The sequence below is a fragment of the Festucalex cinctus genome, chromosome 17 (assembly GCF_051991245.1).
Source record: "Festucalex cinctus isolate MCC-2025b chromosome 17, RoL_Fcin_1.0, whole genome shotgun sequence".
NCBI lineage: Eukaryota > Metazoa > Chordata > Actinopteri > Syngnathiformes > Syngnathidae > Festucalex > Festucalex cinctus.
In genome coordinates this window covers 23,509,966-23,528,586 of record NC_135427.1, presented here as the reverse complement: position 1 = coordinate 23,528,586, position 18,621 = coordinate 23,509,966, and the positions used below count along the sequence as shown (strand labels likewise).

The following is an 18,621-nucleotide window of genomic DNA, read 5'->3' as shown; positions in this document are numbered from 1 at the left end:
CCCGCCGTGTGCATTGAAACTGAAGACTGTAATGTGAACGAGTTTGCGTGAGAACGTTTGGCAGACGTGATGTGATGCGGGAAGAACAAGTTCTTCATCTTTCTTACGTAAGAGGCAGCAGCAGCGTGCTCGGCTCGAGTAACACCGCGACGCTCCCTTACTTGCCTGCCTTTGTCCCCGCCCCCCGGCGCCTCGCATTGTCAGACTCAGACCGGTCCCTTGACTTTTCTGATGAAATCTTGTGGTCGCCGAGCGGAAGCAAGAAACGCAAGCGGAGGCCAAACTTTTGCCCTCAAAGTCAACATTAACGCCATGCACGAGGAGTTTCCGACTCGTAGACGACGCCAAAAGTCACTTTAGTGACGTGGCAGCGGATTTGGATTGCTCTTGTTGTTTTTTTGTGAAGGGACTTGGGCTCGTCGTTCGGCGACTCGGTTGTTGGTGAGCTGCGAAACGAAAGCTCAACGAAGATCAAACAAGCCGACCGGAGGAGCTTTCCGGTCCGGTCCATTCGGCGTCCGGAGACGCAGTATGGCGTGGCTGCGGTCTCGCTCGGTCGCCGGCGTTCCCTGTCCGTCTCCCGCGACCGCGTTGTCGTCGTCGTGCAGAACGAAGCCGAAGCAGCAACGACCTCCGAACGGGCCAAGCGACGCCGACGACCGCGGCCGGGTTGCCCTCCGCCTTCCCCGGGATCCCACTTGTCCCCACAGCCGCTGGGCCTCTCGCCAGTCCGTGTGAGTGATACGTGCGATGTCTCCCGGCTGGACGCGCTGCAAGTTTTAGCGCCAAGTAGAGCCAAAAGTGGACTGGAGCCTCTGACGTGACGTCACGTCAGCAACTCTGTGAAATTTCTGCAGTGTGATTTTGTGCGTGTGTATGTGAATTGAAGCTTTCGAAACATGTTTAAAAGTGCGAGCGGCGAAGGCGGCCGCGCGGCCGGCCTGGTCGCTCAGGAAAGCTCGTGGCTCGGCCTGCTGTCCAGGCCCGCGCTGGCCTTCGTCTCCAAATACGTTCCGGGCCTCGGCGGTTGGCGTGGGGGCCATGCGGCCCGAGACGAGGACGAGCTTCTGCGCCGGCTGGACGCCAGCGCGTCTGCTTGGTCGTGGCGCGAGGACGGCGAGCAAGAGGCCGCAACTTCCCGAACATTCTTCTTCGCATGGGACCTGTGGAGCTCCTGGAAGGACGAGCGGACGAGGGGGCCCTTACAGGGGGGACACCTGCTGTCCGCCACGCTCTCCCGCGCTGTCCACGAAGAGGAAACGTTTGTCACCGGGGACCCGGGCAGCGGCGGGGCCCCTGCGGACCCGGACAACGGCTACCACAGCCTGGAGGAGGAACGATGCCGCGATTCGCACATCGGGCCACCGGATGACGAGAAGATGCATGTGGCGGAGTATGAGGAGGGTCTCTCCACTGCCCAAGAGACAGGATCAGGTCAAGCCTGCCACTCGCCGGGTTATGTGAGTCGGATGGCGGCGCCCCAGTGCCGCAACGCCAGCATCGCCTTCATCATGGGCTGCCCGTACAGCGACGACGACGACGACAGCCAAACGGAGGCAGACTCCGCCCATGACGACGGCTTCGAGAGCTCAGACTCATCCGACCTGTCGTCCGATTGGTCTTCGTCCGATGAAGAGGAGAACAGCGCGGCGGACGAGGAAACGGCGCGCCTGCTGGCGTCGCTGTGTCGCCACGACGACCCGTACAACCCGCAAAACTTCAGCGCCCGGCTTCAGACGGGCTGCACGGCAGCTCCCCGCCCCCTTCCCGCCGCTCAGGACACGTGGGACGACTCCAGCGGTGAGGCGGACGAGGCGGAAAGCCTCCTCCTTCTGGCGTCGTTGACGCCCTCCGACCCGTACAGTTTGCTCAACTTCCGGGCGCCGCTGAGCACGGGGAAAGCGCAGACTCCGCCCCTGAGGGTCACACGGGCGCCCACCACTGGCGGCTGCATGCGACCTTTCAACTCTGCCAAGAAGGTAACGCTTTTATTTTGTTATCCAAGATCACTATCAGAGAGCCACTTCCTGTTTCCGCAAGCTAACACGGCTACTTCCTGTACAATTTTGAACTTTTTGTTAACCTTTTATTCACTGACCTGTGTCTAGACCCTTCCAGTGTGACGTCACGTTGAAGTGCGCCCCTCGCAGTGGGGGTCAGGGCGTCAGGAGTGAATTAGAAAACAATCAGTGTGAGCTAGGAAATAGGTCAGTTGATAAATCAGTGACCAATGCTATGGTGAACTTGTGCGCGGCCGACGGATGTGCTAATAGCTCAAGCAGAGATGAGATCATTCTTTCGGCTGCCGGCAGCGATTCTAAACCAGACGGAAGACAGTGAGGAGTGAAAGACGAGCATGATGGCTAGCGCGACTGCGAGCAAAACTACGACACAACTGCTTTGCACCCACAAAAAGTTCAAGGATCTGCTCAGAACATTTTATATCAGGTAGTTTTTCTCTTTTTCATATACAGCTGGTCATAACATATCGAGGCAGACGTGATGACTGAGCCATATTATCTTCAGTGAAACAATCATACTTTTTTTTTTGCATAAGTATTAAAGCCACTTTCAACAAAAAGTTAACGATTAAACATAGGGCTGGGTGATATGACCTAAAATCAATACCACGATAAATTGGGCAGTTTTACCTCTGTAACGATAAATGCACGATCAATAACCCCCCCCAATTTTATTTTTTATTTTTATTTATTTTTTTTTTGTAGCGACCTTGCGCGAAAGTACTATAATATGTGCAAAGGCCTTTATTTGTGTAAAGGTGGTAATGTATTTGTGGAGGTAATGTTTCTTACAAATAAATAATATAAATAATGCCATGTGCAAAGGAGGCGGTGTATGGAGGACCAAAAGTGCCAACATTAAATAAATAAATACATCATTAAATAATTAAATAAAAGTGTCATTAATTAATTAAATGTGTCATTAATTAATTAAATGTGTCATTAATTAATTAAATTTACTATGATGATTTATTTATTTATGTATGTATTTATTTATTCATTTATTTATTCATTCATTTATTTATTTCTCTATTTAATTATTTCATGGTCACTGTTGCAGTGTTTAATGAATTTATTTTATCTGTCAAGCTCGCCCGTCAAAGTTAGTGGGTGGGTCCTAACACCTGATTGGTCAATCTGCTCACCAAGTCAAGGCAAATCCATTTCAGAATAGTCAATTGATGCTGAGTGAGAAGCCAGTAAACTCAATTGATAGGCTGGGTGGCGCTTTTCACCTAAATAGGTGCGTTTCCATTAGGCATTAGATTTACACTTTCATTAGGTGCTTTTTGAGACGTGCTGAAATGGAAGTTCTTAGCAAAATTTTAATGGAAACACTTTTTTTTTTTTTTCCCTACTAGTCATGTGACTCCGCCCGGTCACAGAGAAAAGGAAGTACAGGATCAGTGGCTCAGCGAGAAGCCACAATGGTGGCCAGTCCGCCACTTTCTAAAATGCTCTATTGAACAACTGCTGCAAGTCCAACAACAAACATCACCAAAGTGATTAAAACATTGAAAAAAAAAAAAAACACACACACAAAACAAAATTGCATTTATGTATGCAAAACGTTTCTAACAATAGTAGCAAATTTAAATTCAGCTCAACTTTATTTTGAGAGCACTTTAAAAAAAATCGCTGCAATGAACACTGCTGTAGCCAACATGGAATAAAAATCAAACATACGAAAACAATTAAAACATTAAAATTAACAACATACAAACAGTAAACTATCACATTCCAAACGTGTGGACCTAAAAGCCAGCAGATGTCGCTGTTTGACTTGCTGCCCGCGCCACTGCTGTTTCCAGGCATCATAAACAAAGACTTCTTAAATCTCCCTGCATCTATCTATAATATTTTTCTAATAGAATTTGAGATATATTTAAAATCCCTTAAATGTATCAAGTCTGAAACACGCAAACAATTTATTCTCGTGACGTTGCATGATGCGACCACCTACATGAACTGCGAGATCTCGCGAGAGTTGAGGCGGGACATTACGAGAACTACGCCTCAGAAGCAAATTACTTTTCAATGGAAACGCCTACAAGGCAAAATTGTACTTTATCGAAATAAAAGGAATATCGCTTTTATTTTGATGTTGGTTTTGCACAACAAATAGCCTTGATCACTCTATATCAGCAAAAAATCTATCACCATAGCCTCCATGTTGACAACCACTTCAGGCCGAAGTAGTCGCTTGGACAAGATTTGAGTGAATCAGGCCTCAGCCCCGCCCACTAACTTTGACGGGCAAGCTTGACAGATAAAATAAATTCACGAAACACCGCAAAACAGCGACCATGAAATAATCCATCCATCCATCCATTTTCTTGACCGCTTATTCCTCACAAGGGTCGCGGGGGCTGCTGGCGCCTATCTCAGCTGGCTCTGGGCAGTAGGCGGAGGACACCCTGGACTGGTTGCCAACCAATCGCAGGGCACACAGAGACGAACAACCATCCACACTCACACACACACCTAGGGACAATTCGGAGCGCCCAATTAACCTGCCATGCATGTCTTTGGAATGTGGGAGGAGACCGGAGTACCCGGAGAAGACCCACGCGGGCACGGGGAGAACATGCAAACTCCACCCAGGAAGGTCCGAGCCTGGACTCGAACCGGAGACCTCAGAACTGGGAAGCGGACGTGCTAACCACTCGACGACCGTGCCGCCATGAAATAATTAAATAGAGAAATATATAAATTAATAAATAAATAAATATATGAATAAATAAATATATACATAAATAAATAAATAAATAAATATATAGATAGATAGATAAATAAATAATTAAATAATCACAAGGAAATTAATTAATTAATGACACATTTAATTAATTAATGACACTTTTATTTAATTATTTAATGGTGTATTTATTTATTTAATGTTGGCACTTTTGGTCCTCCATAGCGGTGTGGCTTGTAAACAAAATACATTTAAAAAAAAGTATTAACATCTATAATCAATTGCAAATAAAAATGCTTGGCATGTCTAAATTCGGCAGCCTCTCAGTGTTGGGAAGCAACATTTTCGCTATGGTCGGTACTTTCAGGAGGCGTTTAAACTCTGTGTACTGTAGATATGGAAGCAATATCGTGTTGTTTTTTTCCACTCATCTGACGTTCTCTCGTGTGGTGTCGCATTGTCGCCCATACAAAACCCTCCGTTATGGGCTGCTGTCTGGGGGTAGCACTTTTCGAACCTTGCTTCTAGAGATAGACCGATATGCTTTTTTCAGGGCCGATACCGATTCTGATTATCGGTAGTCAAGGAGGCAGATAACCGATATTTGAAGCCGATATTCATTTGCAGTAAAAGTTAAAATGTTGGCACCAAATTTTTGAATAATGCAAACCCTAACACTTCTTTACAATGGATTCTCACACTGCACTTTTCATTTTACATCCTTCTATCTGCAATAAGACGTTGGTGGCGGGGGGAGTTAAATGTGGGGCCAATGTGACATTACCTTTTATAGCATTTGGGATACTTGTAGTTTTATTCTATAAATGTTATATTTTTATATTTTGAAGTAATAGGAGGAACCCTGTCATTCAAAATGTGCATCAGTTGTGGCATTACTTATTACTACAGCAAAAAAAATACAAAAATTCCATGAGAAAAACTATTCATCCCTGAACACCATACAGTTCTTGTAGACCTTATTAGAATTATTGTTATTGTTACCATATAGACAGTTTTGATAAGCTGAGGATCTTAAATCGAGAACAGCAATATCATGCTACTCCTCTCTACAAGAGAACTGTCAAAAGACACTTCATCATGTAGTTTAGTGCCACTTAGGATGCCCCAATCAACGCAGAAAAAGGTAGAGTAAAATAACTTGGTTATAATAATAGTAAGAATAACTTGGTTAAACAGACATTGTTGCGGTGGACCGCTGCCACTTACTGCTGTTTAATGTGTTTTACACTTATAGACACGTGTGTGTATATGGGCCCACTATTCTCTCACTACTGTACTGTACTGTATCACTTAATGGCACAGATGTACTTGTCTAAATAATAACTGGGCTGCAACATTGCTAATTCACATTAACAAGCACTGTCTTAGCTGTCCACATGAATAGTTACTAACACACGAGAAAGTTATACAACACACCAAACATGAGCTCATTATTCAAAGTATGAGGCACGTAACGAAATTACATCACTGAACATTAATTGCAGCCGACTACGGCCGTAGATGTTACATATTAGTGGCATCCATTGAGAGCATAATGTCCCAACTCACAGCAGACATGACGTGAAAAGAGAGACAAAACAAGTAAATAAGCACACTATACTTTAGTGCACTTCTCTACTAATGCCAAACATACGGAAGAGAACACGTTCGTGTAGTTAAACGGTGTTTGAGACACTTAATTAGTTACGGAGCGGACTTTAACGAGGTGCACAACGAGCTGTCAATCAAATCGACGTCGAAGCTTAAGGCACACAATGGCAAACCAGTGCGACAAATAAACACAATATAAAGTAACTAAACGCTATTTAGTGTCACTGTGGCATCTCACTGCATAATAACCGCTATGCAACAAGTAGTGGACGTGACCCAGAATGCAATGTGTGCGTCACGAGAGGTAAATATAATGACATTACTCTACTCTTAACATGGAACTAGACAATATAATAATGACAACTGTTAATATTTGGAACCTTTCTAACAAACATTATTTACTTAAGTGAAAATGTGTGTGATTCCCTCCCCGAGTAGTTCAAGTAGCGAATTAGCTACTGGGTGTTAGCCTACATGCTAAGCTGAACACACCACTGTTAGCTAGCGGGGATTCAATGCAAGGCAATGCAGCTCCATTCATATAGTGCATTTAATACACAACATAATTCAATGTGTTTAGCTTATCATGGTGAAACGATCGGCGGAGTCTCTTCTCTTTTAACTTACCTTCGAAGCATGTGTCTGTCGCGTTGTGTCCGTGGGTGCGTGTGTGACCGGCTACTGTGATACAGGCATACACTACTGATTGGTTCTGGCTCTTGCACGGCTAACCAATCAAATGCTGCTATGGGCGTTACATTGCTGGAGTTGGACTCCATAACAGACAGAGACGCTCTGGGCTGCATTCGAAGCGAAAAGACGGAGTTTTAAATGGATCGCTCATATCGGCCGTCAGATTAATAAAACAGACCGATACCGATATGTACCAATATGTCAAATATCGGCCCCGATTATCGGCCCGGCCGATTATCGGTCTATCTCTACTTGCTTCGCACATCTTGAACTGTCTGTTTTGGAAAAGGCTTGGCCGTCTTGCTCTGGGTGGTTACGACGGTTTTCAGACACACTTTACAGTTCGTGTTCTTTTGCTCAACATCGTCTTTGTGGAACACAAGATATTTCCAAACGACAAATGTCGAAATTTCTTTTCAGGACAAAGCAAACAGGATCAAGTTCGACGAACGTTATTTCCGCTGTTTCAGCCGTTATGAGCCAGCCGCCATTTCTTCATCGTCTGTTTACCTTGAAATAGGGCTGGGTAATATGGCCAAAAAATAAAATCTCGATTTTTGCAGTCATTCAAGACGATTACGATTTTAATCAATTTTAATCTAATAAATCCAACAAACGTTTATTTAAAGGTTTCACTTATTCAAAAATAATTCCTGTTTAAAATGTTCAGACACCAGTAACGTATACAGTCTTCCCTCGTTATAACGCGGTTCACTTTTCGCGGTCTCGCTGTATCGCGGATGTTTTTTTTAAGTGCAATTTTGCATATTTCTTTACAGTAATATACCCATTTTATAAAAATTATGAAGGTTTGAACATTGTCAATGTTTGAACAAGAGAGAAATGTGAGAACATGTAAAGTGTCTAAATTGTGCGGTCGGGGATTTTTGAGCCTTAAAACATTTATAAGAGTTGTAAAACATAAAGCTAACTACTTCGCGGATTTCATTTATTGCGGGTATTTTTTGGAACCTAACCCCAGCGGAAAACGAGGGAACACTGTACTGATTCTAGATTAGTTTTAACATTAGGGCTGGGCGATAAATCGAATTAATTCGATTAATTCGTCCATTGAAAGTGCCACGATGTGAAAATTAGTTAAATCGTGAAATTGAGGTGCTTATAAATAAATACACATCATCCGCTTCTGTTTACGCTCATTTTTTGGTGGCTGGCGCGCTTTAAGCTGCGGTATGTGACTTCACCAGTAGGCGCACAGGAGCCCGCAACAGCCGTACAGGCAGTCCACATCACCGCCTGTTTTTTTTCCCGTTTCTTTTCACTCACACCCCGTTTCTTTTCACTCACACAAACACACACAGAAATTAATGAACAAATTAATTCATTCATGTGATGTGTATTGCGCACAAGTTTGAAAGCAAACGCAGGAGCGGAGCTCTGCCGTAATGTCTCTGCGTGAGCCTGATGCAGAACATTAGCATTAGCCTTTACACGGCCTCCCAGGTGGCGAAGCCAACCCACGCCAACCGGCAGCGAAGGAAAGTGACGCTTCCACATCACCGGGAGCCCCACATCAGCTACTTTGGCCAAACATACGCTGCCTACTCGCACACATTGTCTGCTCCAGAAGACTAACCGAGAAATGGGACTCATGTTACATCTATTGTATGGAATTGGTTCGGCTTTTACAAGAACGATGTAGAGCAAAGTACAAGCGTGTGCAAGGTTTGCCGAACAAGTTAAGTAGGAGCACAACTAACCTCTTCCAGCACTTGCGCCAAATGCATCCGAAAGAATGGGAGGAACACTCACGTCTACGAGAGTGCGGCGTAGCTAACGCTAGCAAAGATAAGTACACGCACACCATGAAACAACAAACATGAGCTGTATTTAGTGCCGGGGGAAACATTGTGACATACACCAGAGCTTGTCTTTTGTCAGTCAGTTGACAGTGTAGTTTTGCTTGCAAGGAATTTGAGTTTAATTGTAATAAAAGGTGGTGCTGATTATTTATAAGATGTTGATCTTGAAGTTCTGTTATATACAAATGTTATTGTGAGTTGAGTTGTATATTTGCAGAATACTGGATGTGTGGTTTACAATACCTGTTTACAATTGTTAGAACGACTTACTTGTGGCAATTAAGTTATGCAAAAGCTATGAGTAGTTTTTTTTTGCACACGATATGTATGTGACATTTAAGTTGAGCAAAAGCTATGAGTATTGTTTTTTTTGTACAAGCTTTATGGCATTTAGGTTATGCAAAAGCCATAAGTAGTTTTTGTTTTTGTTTTTGTATAAGCTATGTATGGCATTTATATTGAGCAAAAGCTGAGTATTTTAAGTTATGTGGCATTTAAGTTATGCAAAACATATGAGTAGCTTTTTTTTTGGAACAACCTATGTTAAATTTACTGTAAAACTGATTTAAATTTGTGTACGTTATTGTCTGAACATTTTGCACAAGATTAATTTTTGAATAAGTCAAACCTTGTTTAAATGTTTTTTTGTTTGTTTGTTTGTTTTTTGTTAAAGTTTTGATTAAAATCGTAATCGTCCAGAACACTTTAACTTGGGCTTGATTTCTGCTGAGGAATGTGTAGTGAACGACGTGCGGACTGTTTGTTAGCAGCTAGCAAGCTAAGATAGCTCGAAGTAGGGGTGTGAATTGCCTCGTACCTGACGATTCGATTTGCATCACGATTCATAGGTCACGATTCGATTCGATACCGATTAATCCCGATACGAATTCATAATTTGATTGTTGTGATTTTTTTTAATTCAAATTTAGAAAATAATAATCAGTAAACATGTACAGTGTAAGATTTGTATGAAAATGTGTTATTTATTCATCTGAAAGTACAGTTGTATACAGGTTTCAATCTGTTTCATGTTTGAACAGTATTGAAATAAAATATTAAGGCTAAATGTCCCATTAATATAACATTCTTTCATGCTTAAGGTGAACCATAAGACATTTTGGTGAATATTTTTCCATCAAAAATGGATGTTTAAAAATCGATTCGGCCGCCTATTGAATCGATTCGAGAATTGTGCGATGTAATATCACGATATATTGCCGAATTGATTTTTTTTTAACACCCCTAGCTCGAAGACTTCAATATACAGCAAGACGACACAAACAGACAGAAACGATTTTATGAATGACAGTTTACACCATGAAAGTGGTGATCGACATACTGTTTCAACCAAAAACAACATACCTTAGGCTTCCACTTCCACTTTGCCCCCCAACAAATTCCATTTCTTTTTGTAGCTAGCGGCTCCAAATGACTTGTTTCAATGATTCCCAGTAATGTAGTGTCCTACTCGGGAGTTTTTTTTTGTGACACTTGATATATTTCCCACCTTTTAACGCTCGCCGAAAATCAAGCTTTCTAAATTAATTTGTTATGGGCGCGGACGTACAGCAAGACGAGTTTATCCGGACACAAACAATTTCATGAGTAACGTTTTACACCAGTAACCCGTGTCAACCAAAAGATAAATAGAACATACCTTTGCTGCTACGAGACAAACATTGTCTCTTACCAGTACACCTTGAAGAGGTGGACCATGGATTCTATTGGATTATTTTACCTCTATCAGCTGGCTTAGCTGCATTCCTGGAGCCGATGTTGTAAGCCTCAATCATCCTGTGTCTCCATTTGTCCACATAGTTCTGGTAGGAGCCTGGGCTATCTTCTTTCTCAATGCCAAACAGGAGATTGACAGGAAGCCTTGGCACTCTACCAAAAAGTAAAAAGAACGGAGAGTAGCCCGTGGCTTCATTCACAGTGCAATTGTAGGCGTGTATTACTTTGGTCAGGTGATTTTTCCAGTCCAATTGTGTTCATCAGTGAGCGTTTTCAACATTGAGAGAAGAGTCGCTTTTCTCCATGGTCATTTATCACCGTTGCTTGTAGGGGTGTGAATTGCCTAGTACCTGACGATTCGATTCGTATCACGATTCACAGGTCACGATTCGATTCGATACCGATTAATCCCGATACGAATTTATAAGTCGATTGTTGCGATTTTTTTCATTCAAATTTAGACAATACTAATCAGTAAGCTAGTAGAGTGTAAGATTTATATGAAAATGTATTATTTATTTATCTGAAATTTCAGTCTTATAGAGGTTGTAATCTGTTTCATGTTTGAACAGCATTAAAATAAAATATTAAGGCTTAATGTTCCGTTCATATAACATTCTTCCATGCACAAGGTGTGAATCCTAAAAAAAAAAAAAAAAAAAAAAAAAAAAAATCGATTCTGCCGATTATTGAATCGATTCGAGAATCGCGCGATGTAGTATCGCGATATATCGCCGAATCGATTTTTTTTTAACACCCCTAGTTGCTTGGGCACCTGTATCCCACAGCGCTGTAACTGGTACATTGTCAAAAGTGCACCTGACCATTCTACGTCTACCAATTAGTTGAACCAGTTTTCTCCCTTGCTTGTTTGACAAAACATTAAAGGAAGGCTCCTTTAATTTTACATGTATGGCTTGATCGGCAGTAAATAGTTAGTTTAGCTACGAAAAATGCATAAGAGCTGAAGAATACACCCTTATATTGATTTATTTAACTTTTCTTCAACATAGAAGTACTTCCGTGTTGCAACGCCCCCGAGTGGTGACGTCACTAGTGTGTATACTCGCTTGGCGAACAGTAGTTCACGCAGACATAACAACGGGGAGGACACAAACTGTCACTTATGCCTTTGTGTATTGCAAAATTTTGCAAGGCGTCGGCAAGGAAAAACCCGCGAGACCCCCTAAAAAAAAAAAAAAAAAAAAAAAAAAAAAAAAAACGACATGAGTAGAAGGACAAGCAGGCGTGCGCGCAGCGAACATTTCAGGCATGAGGACTTACATACAAAATATGTTACAATTTGAGATGGGGTACGCCACACGCCTAATACTAAAGCCCAACGCAGTACCGAGTATCTTTAAAGAACCAGACGTGGGAAATAATCAAGCCGATGGAGGATCTCTGGCGGCTACTTCTGCTAGCAACACGGAGCTCACTCTCACAACAGCCGGCACAAATCGAGGTCTCCCTACGGCCACTGAAAGATCTCGGAGAAGCGAAGCAAATGTAAAGCGAAAGGTAGGCATGTTTCGGGGGTGGGGGGGCATTCGTTATTATACTGCACGGACTGTTTTATTTCATAATTCATTTGAAGGTGGCCAACGCAGGGGCACGTCGGCACGTTACCGTAATGCACAGTATTAACAATCGTTGGGGCGGCTGGCTTGACTTCGTCTTTTCGAGTGGCGGCTGGCCTGACCGCAGTGGGACGCTCCGCAAAAAAAGAAAAAAAAAAACAGCTAGGGGAGGTTGGGTGCTGTAACGACGATACATTTAATTTTACTATTTTTTCTTTTTCCTGAAATATTTCGTCAGTTCCACACGTTTTGCATTGCTCGTACTGTGTGTCACATTACCTGTTGGATATTTGCTCCTCCAAGACTTTTCTTCTTCACATCTTTCATCGCAACCAAAGCTATCCTGAGAATGTCTATTTAGTATTGCCATGTTGAATGTCTGATGTTCCAGGATGCAGTTGAGATTGTCCGCAAGGAACCGATCCTCGAGTTTTTTCATTTCCAGACAGCACACATTCATTTGCGGATTGTCCATTCATGTGCAGCTCCCGCACGAACACCACTCACCCCCCGCCTGATTCACTCGTTCGTCAAAGTTTATTTTGTGCCCGAAAAGACCATCTGGCGCCACAACTTTCACATCCAAGGCAGACTTTCCTTCGGTAGAGTTATTTTGTCGTGTTGGCTCGAAGCGATAAGGTTTAATCCTTCCGGGTTTGACGCGAGATGCACGGCTGCGTTGCATAGTGCTTCCATAGTGTAGCGTTTACACACTAGTGACGTAAACATCCGGGTTATTTAGTCACGTGTAACAAACATGCCGGCGTTCGATTCATTTTAACATCGGTTTAAAAGTTATTAAATGTACATAAAAAAATAATCACGTCACCAAATTAATTATTGAAAAAGTAGCAACTTTTTGCTGCTAAAAATGGATCAATAAGTAAAGTGTTCCTTTAAGATTACCCATGTGTGTTGAGCACTGTTTTTCCTCCTTCTCACCCAGATAGTTTTCAACCAGTCTTACCGCTTGACAGGTGTGCTTGTGTTCCGGCCAGTGTTGTGTCTGACAGGCTTTTGAACAGTAAGTGGCCGATGAGCAACCTGCACAAGTCTGGAGCAGTGGATCTGTTCCTGTTGTCGACAGTGATGGCAGTAGCGGAACTCCTGATTAGGTGGCTGGGTGACCGCTGGTCCCGTGGTAGTGGCCCTCTAACGTTTCCCTGCGGCAGACGTGAAGCTCGGCATCCTCTGCCGATGTGACCCGACTGGCCACACTTGAAGCAGTGGGTGCAGTTGTCCCCCTCGCCATTGTCCTGATCCTCTCCACCTGCGGGCGCTGCCCAGTGTTCGGCGGTTTCTTGATGGGCTGGAATTTATTGGCGTTCAAGAATGTAAGCACCAACTTCAGCTTTTAGTTCTGCTACAACGGCATGTACTTCAGACGGAGCTGGAGCCATATTGAGATTCTCCTTGACTACAGCTGTACTCTGGGCTGACGTCATCTGCGTTCCACCATGTGGATCGACTGCAGTTTGCAGTTCATTAATTCTGGTCGTCTTTGTGCTGTTTCTCTTCAACTGGTGCAGCCGCTCCGCTTCAAAATTAGCTACTTCGTTTAGTCTCTCAATCAGCATTTCATCAGTCACATCAAAATTGTCCAGAATCGGCTTGATCTGGAATTTAATATTGTCATTTAGTAGTCCTGTGCCCAGTGACCTCAAAAACTTACTTCTTGACCAGATCTGCATTGTAGTGTTCAGCTGGTTCTTCTTTGGATGCATACAGAAGCCGGTCCTTGAGCTCGATGGCCCTGAAGAGGAAGCCCTAGGGGGAGTGTTTCGGTTCTTGGGTTATGTTTATCAGTTTTTGATACAAGTCAGATGTGTCGTCTTTTCTGAAATGGCCACAGATCCGAAATTCCCTGCGGATAGTCACCTTGGGTATTTTAGCTGGCTGTGGGCTTTGGGTCAAGACAGGTAAAGCGTCCACCGTTTTAAGTTTTTCTTGCAACGCTTTTACTTCTTCCCGCAGCTCATCGTATTTGTGTGTCATCTCTGTGGGGCGGGAAAAAGTACGGCACTCGCGAGCATCGCTTTTGGACGCAGTTTCTTCAATAAATGCTAAAAGTTCATGAATCAACTGGACTACATCTTCTGACTTGTGACTTTGCGGAAGTTCATCCAATTTGTTTTCAATCAGTTTCATTAATTCTCACCAACTCTTGTCCTTGACAGCCAGCTCATCCTCGCTATCGTCGACATTGAAGTATTTCAGAAAGTTACACACCTCTGTCAGTTTATCCCAGCGTAGTACAACGTGGTAGGAACTTGGTTCCTTAAAAGGAACCCCGGCTGTCGTGACAAGTTTTCTCTATATTATTTGGTTGTTACTAACATAACTATGCAATTAATTTTTCAAAAATCATTTCCAGTTTAATGCATTTTTGTAGAAACTTTATTCAGACGTACACCGCCGTTGTTATTTACGTCGTATCGCATTCCGTGCGTAGTGACGTAGAATGGCGGTGACGCCTATCAAGAAAGCAAGGTATGCCATGAATGCGTTTGTTGAATGACGAGAGCACCACACGGAGGAGTGTGACTCTTTACGTCACGACGTCACGTTATTTACGTCACTACGCATTGAATGCGTTGCGACGTAAATAACAATGGCGACGTACGTCTAAATAAATTTTCTACAAAATGTATTCAACTGGAAATGATTTGTGAAAAATGAATCTCATAGTCATGTTAGTAACAACCAAATAAATAATATAGAGCAAACTTTTCATGACAGCCGGGGTTCCTTTTAACACTTCTGGCTCCATCTTTGGTATTCACAAGCTGATCCGTTTGCCAGAATATCATTGTTCATTGGTGGAGAAGGGTTTTCTTCAGCGACGCGAAGAGCGTTAAGTTTAGCCGCTAACATTAGCCGTTAACGGTGCTAACCAAAAAGGTCTTTACTCACACTGGTCTCTTAAAAAAAAAATAAAAATCCCTTTCTCCAGGGTTGGCTCGCCATATGTTGCAGCTCCAAGACACAAAAAGGGCGGCGTGGTGTCCTTTTAACATTTTTGCTTTATTTCACAAATTCCAAAAACACAGGCTCTGTCTTTTCTCCACACCGCGCGCCTCAACTGTCTGACCCCCGTATGTTTTGCATTCAAAATCCAGATCAGAAAAAAAAAAAACGTAAATTAGTGATACCTTCACTGGATATAGGAAAAAGGAATTATTTGCATTCCAAACACAAAATCCACCAAAGAATTTGTGAAATTAATTACCTGGGGGTCTTGCAAAATTAATTACATTAGAAACACAAATCTAACAGACTCTAATCTCCCACATTGACAAATCTCTCCCCATAGATTTGCAAGGTTTGCAGAAGCCTGATAGCGATCCTGATCATGAATCAGGTGTGCTAGTTGAGAGAAACATGGAAAACAGGCTGGATAGGAGCTCTCAAGGACCGAACTTGGCCACCCGTGCCAAATAGTTTAGACCCTGGTCCCGCAATAGTGATTTTTGTCAGCTAAATAAATAGCACACTTAATAAGCCTGGTTTGTTAATAACACCTCCAGCCCTAGAATTTTTTACCTCAAGTCAATTCCCACAAAATTGTCAAACAGTCGAACGCACAACTCTGCTGAATAAAATTGCCCCACTTTCATCCGGGATGTGTATAAATGGGAACAAATGGCAATTGCCTTGCGTCCACAACAAAAACCATCTGATCACACCGTGTAGAATATTATTAGCTAAAATTAATCATGTTACTGGACAGACCTCTGGGTTTAATGGTTATTTTTGTCAAAAGACGACCATAGGGGCATTTGTGATCAGAAGGAACGGCAAATTAGTCAGGCTGTCAGCATTTACGTATTTGAAAAGTAATCAGACGGGTGGAGCACTTTACCACTGCTAGCTAGCGTGGCTAGCTTGCTGCTGTTAGCTTGCTGTTAGCTAGCAGTCACCGCTAAACGCTGGCAACAGGCGCCGTACAATAAAACATCTGCAAAATTATGTCTTAGCGCTCTTACCTGGAGCTTGAACGTGACTTCAGGACTAAGTTGTGTTACTGACGTCTGGCCCAACATTTTATATTGCCGTTGTTCACAAACTCCGAATAGAGGAGCACGTCTTCAGCCCCTAGTATCAAGCGATGATACGCTTCCGATAACAACTTCAAAATAAAAGTGCTACAATGCATTGATTTACATATACTACTTGGTAAGGTAAGGTTTATTTTGAAATTTGGTTTCCTACTGTCATGCATACTGCAGTTAGCTTGACTACGACTATCTCAGCGGCTATCCGAGGCAGAAATGTCGTTTCAGCTCTACTAGTCATAATCGTTTTTGTACAGTTATGCCTATTTTGTAATCGTGGAGGGTAATAGTCAAAATCGTAATTGAATTTCAATTAATTGCCCAGCCCTAGCTTCTACTTCCTGTGCCTGATTTATTTTTAGTCAGCCTTTAATCTTTTGTTTTGTTGCTCAGGTTCGTTTCAGTGACGTGGTGGAGGAGTTTGTGATCGCGTCGGGTGCTGACGCTGCTGAAGAGGAGGACCGTCGGGGGCCGTGGGAGGAGCTGGCGCGCGACCGAGGCCGTTTCCTGCGCCGCTGCCAGGAGGCGGAGCTCAGCCTGGCTTACTGCCTGCAGCCGGAGCATCGGCGCCGGGTGTACCGCCGAATCAACGGCCATGACTGCGACTAGGCCACATGCTTTTGATGCCAAATGAAATGCAAATACGACTTCTTTTTTTTTCTTTCTTTTTTGTTTTTAACACACATATGATGAACGTTCAACTGGAAGCCAAAGAGTGATCACATGACCACTGGTCAAACGCGCAAAAGTATTGAGACACTTTCCCCATACATGACGTGTTCCCATTTCCTTTGTGACGAATCAGATTTGTGTACTTTTATTGTGAAGGGCCGCATCTAATGGATTCAATCTCAAGGTTCATGTCATTAATCAGTCCAAATTGAGACGTTTGATTGGTTCTTCAGACAGGAAGTCAAGAAAGACTCAAAAGGTGGGGAGTATTTTCAACACAAATATTTTTGTAAGCTTTGTGGCCTGACTTGCTGCTGCTGTTTGCTCACGTGATCAATAAACCAATCAACTGATTGACTGCTTGGTGGTCGCCTAGCAACAGGCAGCCCCCAGCCGGCTCATGCGCAACGGTCTCTTTGGTATTGAGTTCAAAGAGCCCATCGTGTCAGCCAATAGGAAGAGAGGAAAAAGTTGTTTATTGCTTAAAAAAAAAAAAAAAGTCATGTTCTTTGTCTTTTAAATAATCGACTTTGAACTTTATAAAAGTAAAGATTTTTGGAGCTCATTGAAAAAGTTGCAGTTTTGTTTTAAACATTACTACAGTAGTTGTACTTTTATATTGTTAGGATTTTTTGAAGACATTTTGATGTTCTTTGCATTTTTACCTAGGATTTTAGTGACTACAAATTTCAGATATTGTGTAATATATGGAATCAGATCTGTGCCAAAAAGAATCGAGAAAAACTTATTGTACTGTAAACAAAACTACAAAGACTCAAGCAAAACTTCTTGAAGAGCAAACAAAACTTAAAAAAAGGAAAACTTATTGAAGTGTAAACAAAACTTTTTGCTTCAAACCTTTTTGAAGTGCAAACAACAACGTTTGCTGTCGTTTATGCTCCCTCATTTGCGCTTCCTTATTTTGCATTGAAGCTCAGACTTTTGCTTCTGCGTTTTGGCACAAACCTCGGGTGGGCGGGCTTAATAGAGAATGCATTTTCATTGACTGATTGTTTTTGAGTGACAGGTCAGTAGCCCGGACGTAGCAGTTGCATCGATGCCACGGATTTATCCTTGTAAAGCGGTGATCTGTGCTTGTCTATGTTCCCTCTGAACAGCGTATTGCGCATGTGCGGCGGCCATTTTGCTTTTAGACAAACAATACAGCGGTACTCCTGTCGGTACTAGATGTGATCGGGCTGCCAGATCGTATCGGGGTCGCGTAACCCAACACGTCCCGCTACAGGATTGGCTGGAAATTATCCAGTTGACGTCAAACATTGGAAAGAAAATATTAAAGATGTAATTTTAAATTACAAAATGTACGGACTGAAATTGTAAAAACGTAAATAAACCTATGAATATAAACGCAAAATACATTGAATAAATAAGATTGACTAAATGATAAATATGCAAAATAATTGTCTCAGATGTGACAAATATTGTCAGTTTAGATTGTTAATGTGTTCCTATTATCATTAAGACTGTTTGTTTTTTGTTATTGTGATTGGTTTGTGACCAGCTAAAAAAGAAACCAAAATGAAGCTATCGTTAGTGCTACTTGTACTGACGAAGGCGCTTCAATCTATTTTTTTATTTTTATTTTATTTTTTTCACTCTTAATAATCATGCTTTATATTTTTAGGTATATTTACGTTTTTACAATTTTAGTCCATACGTTTTTATTTTGAACAATTGTAAATGGACAATTTCTGGACAAACCTGTGGTGTGACGCC

General features: G+C 42.6%; 1 protein-coding gene across 1 annotated transcript; it reads left to right on the top strand.

Moving 5' to 3' along the window:
* The first annotated feature begins 138 nt into the window (after positions 1-138).
* LOC144004569 (protein phosphatase 1 regulatory subunit 15B-like) lies at positions 139-17,238 on the top strand. The gene is made up of 2 exons (XM_077501850.1): positions 139-1,979; positions 16,606-17,238. Exons 1-2 carry the CDS (start codon positions 900-902, stop codon positions 16,819-16,821), a joined length of 1,296 nt encoding a protein of 431 aa, XP_077357976.1. The 5' UTR covers positions 139-899; the 3' UTR covers positions 16,822-17,238.
* The last annotated feature ends 1,383 nt before the right edge of the window (positions 17,239-18,621 follow it).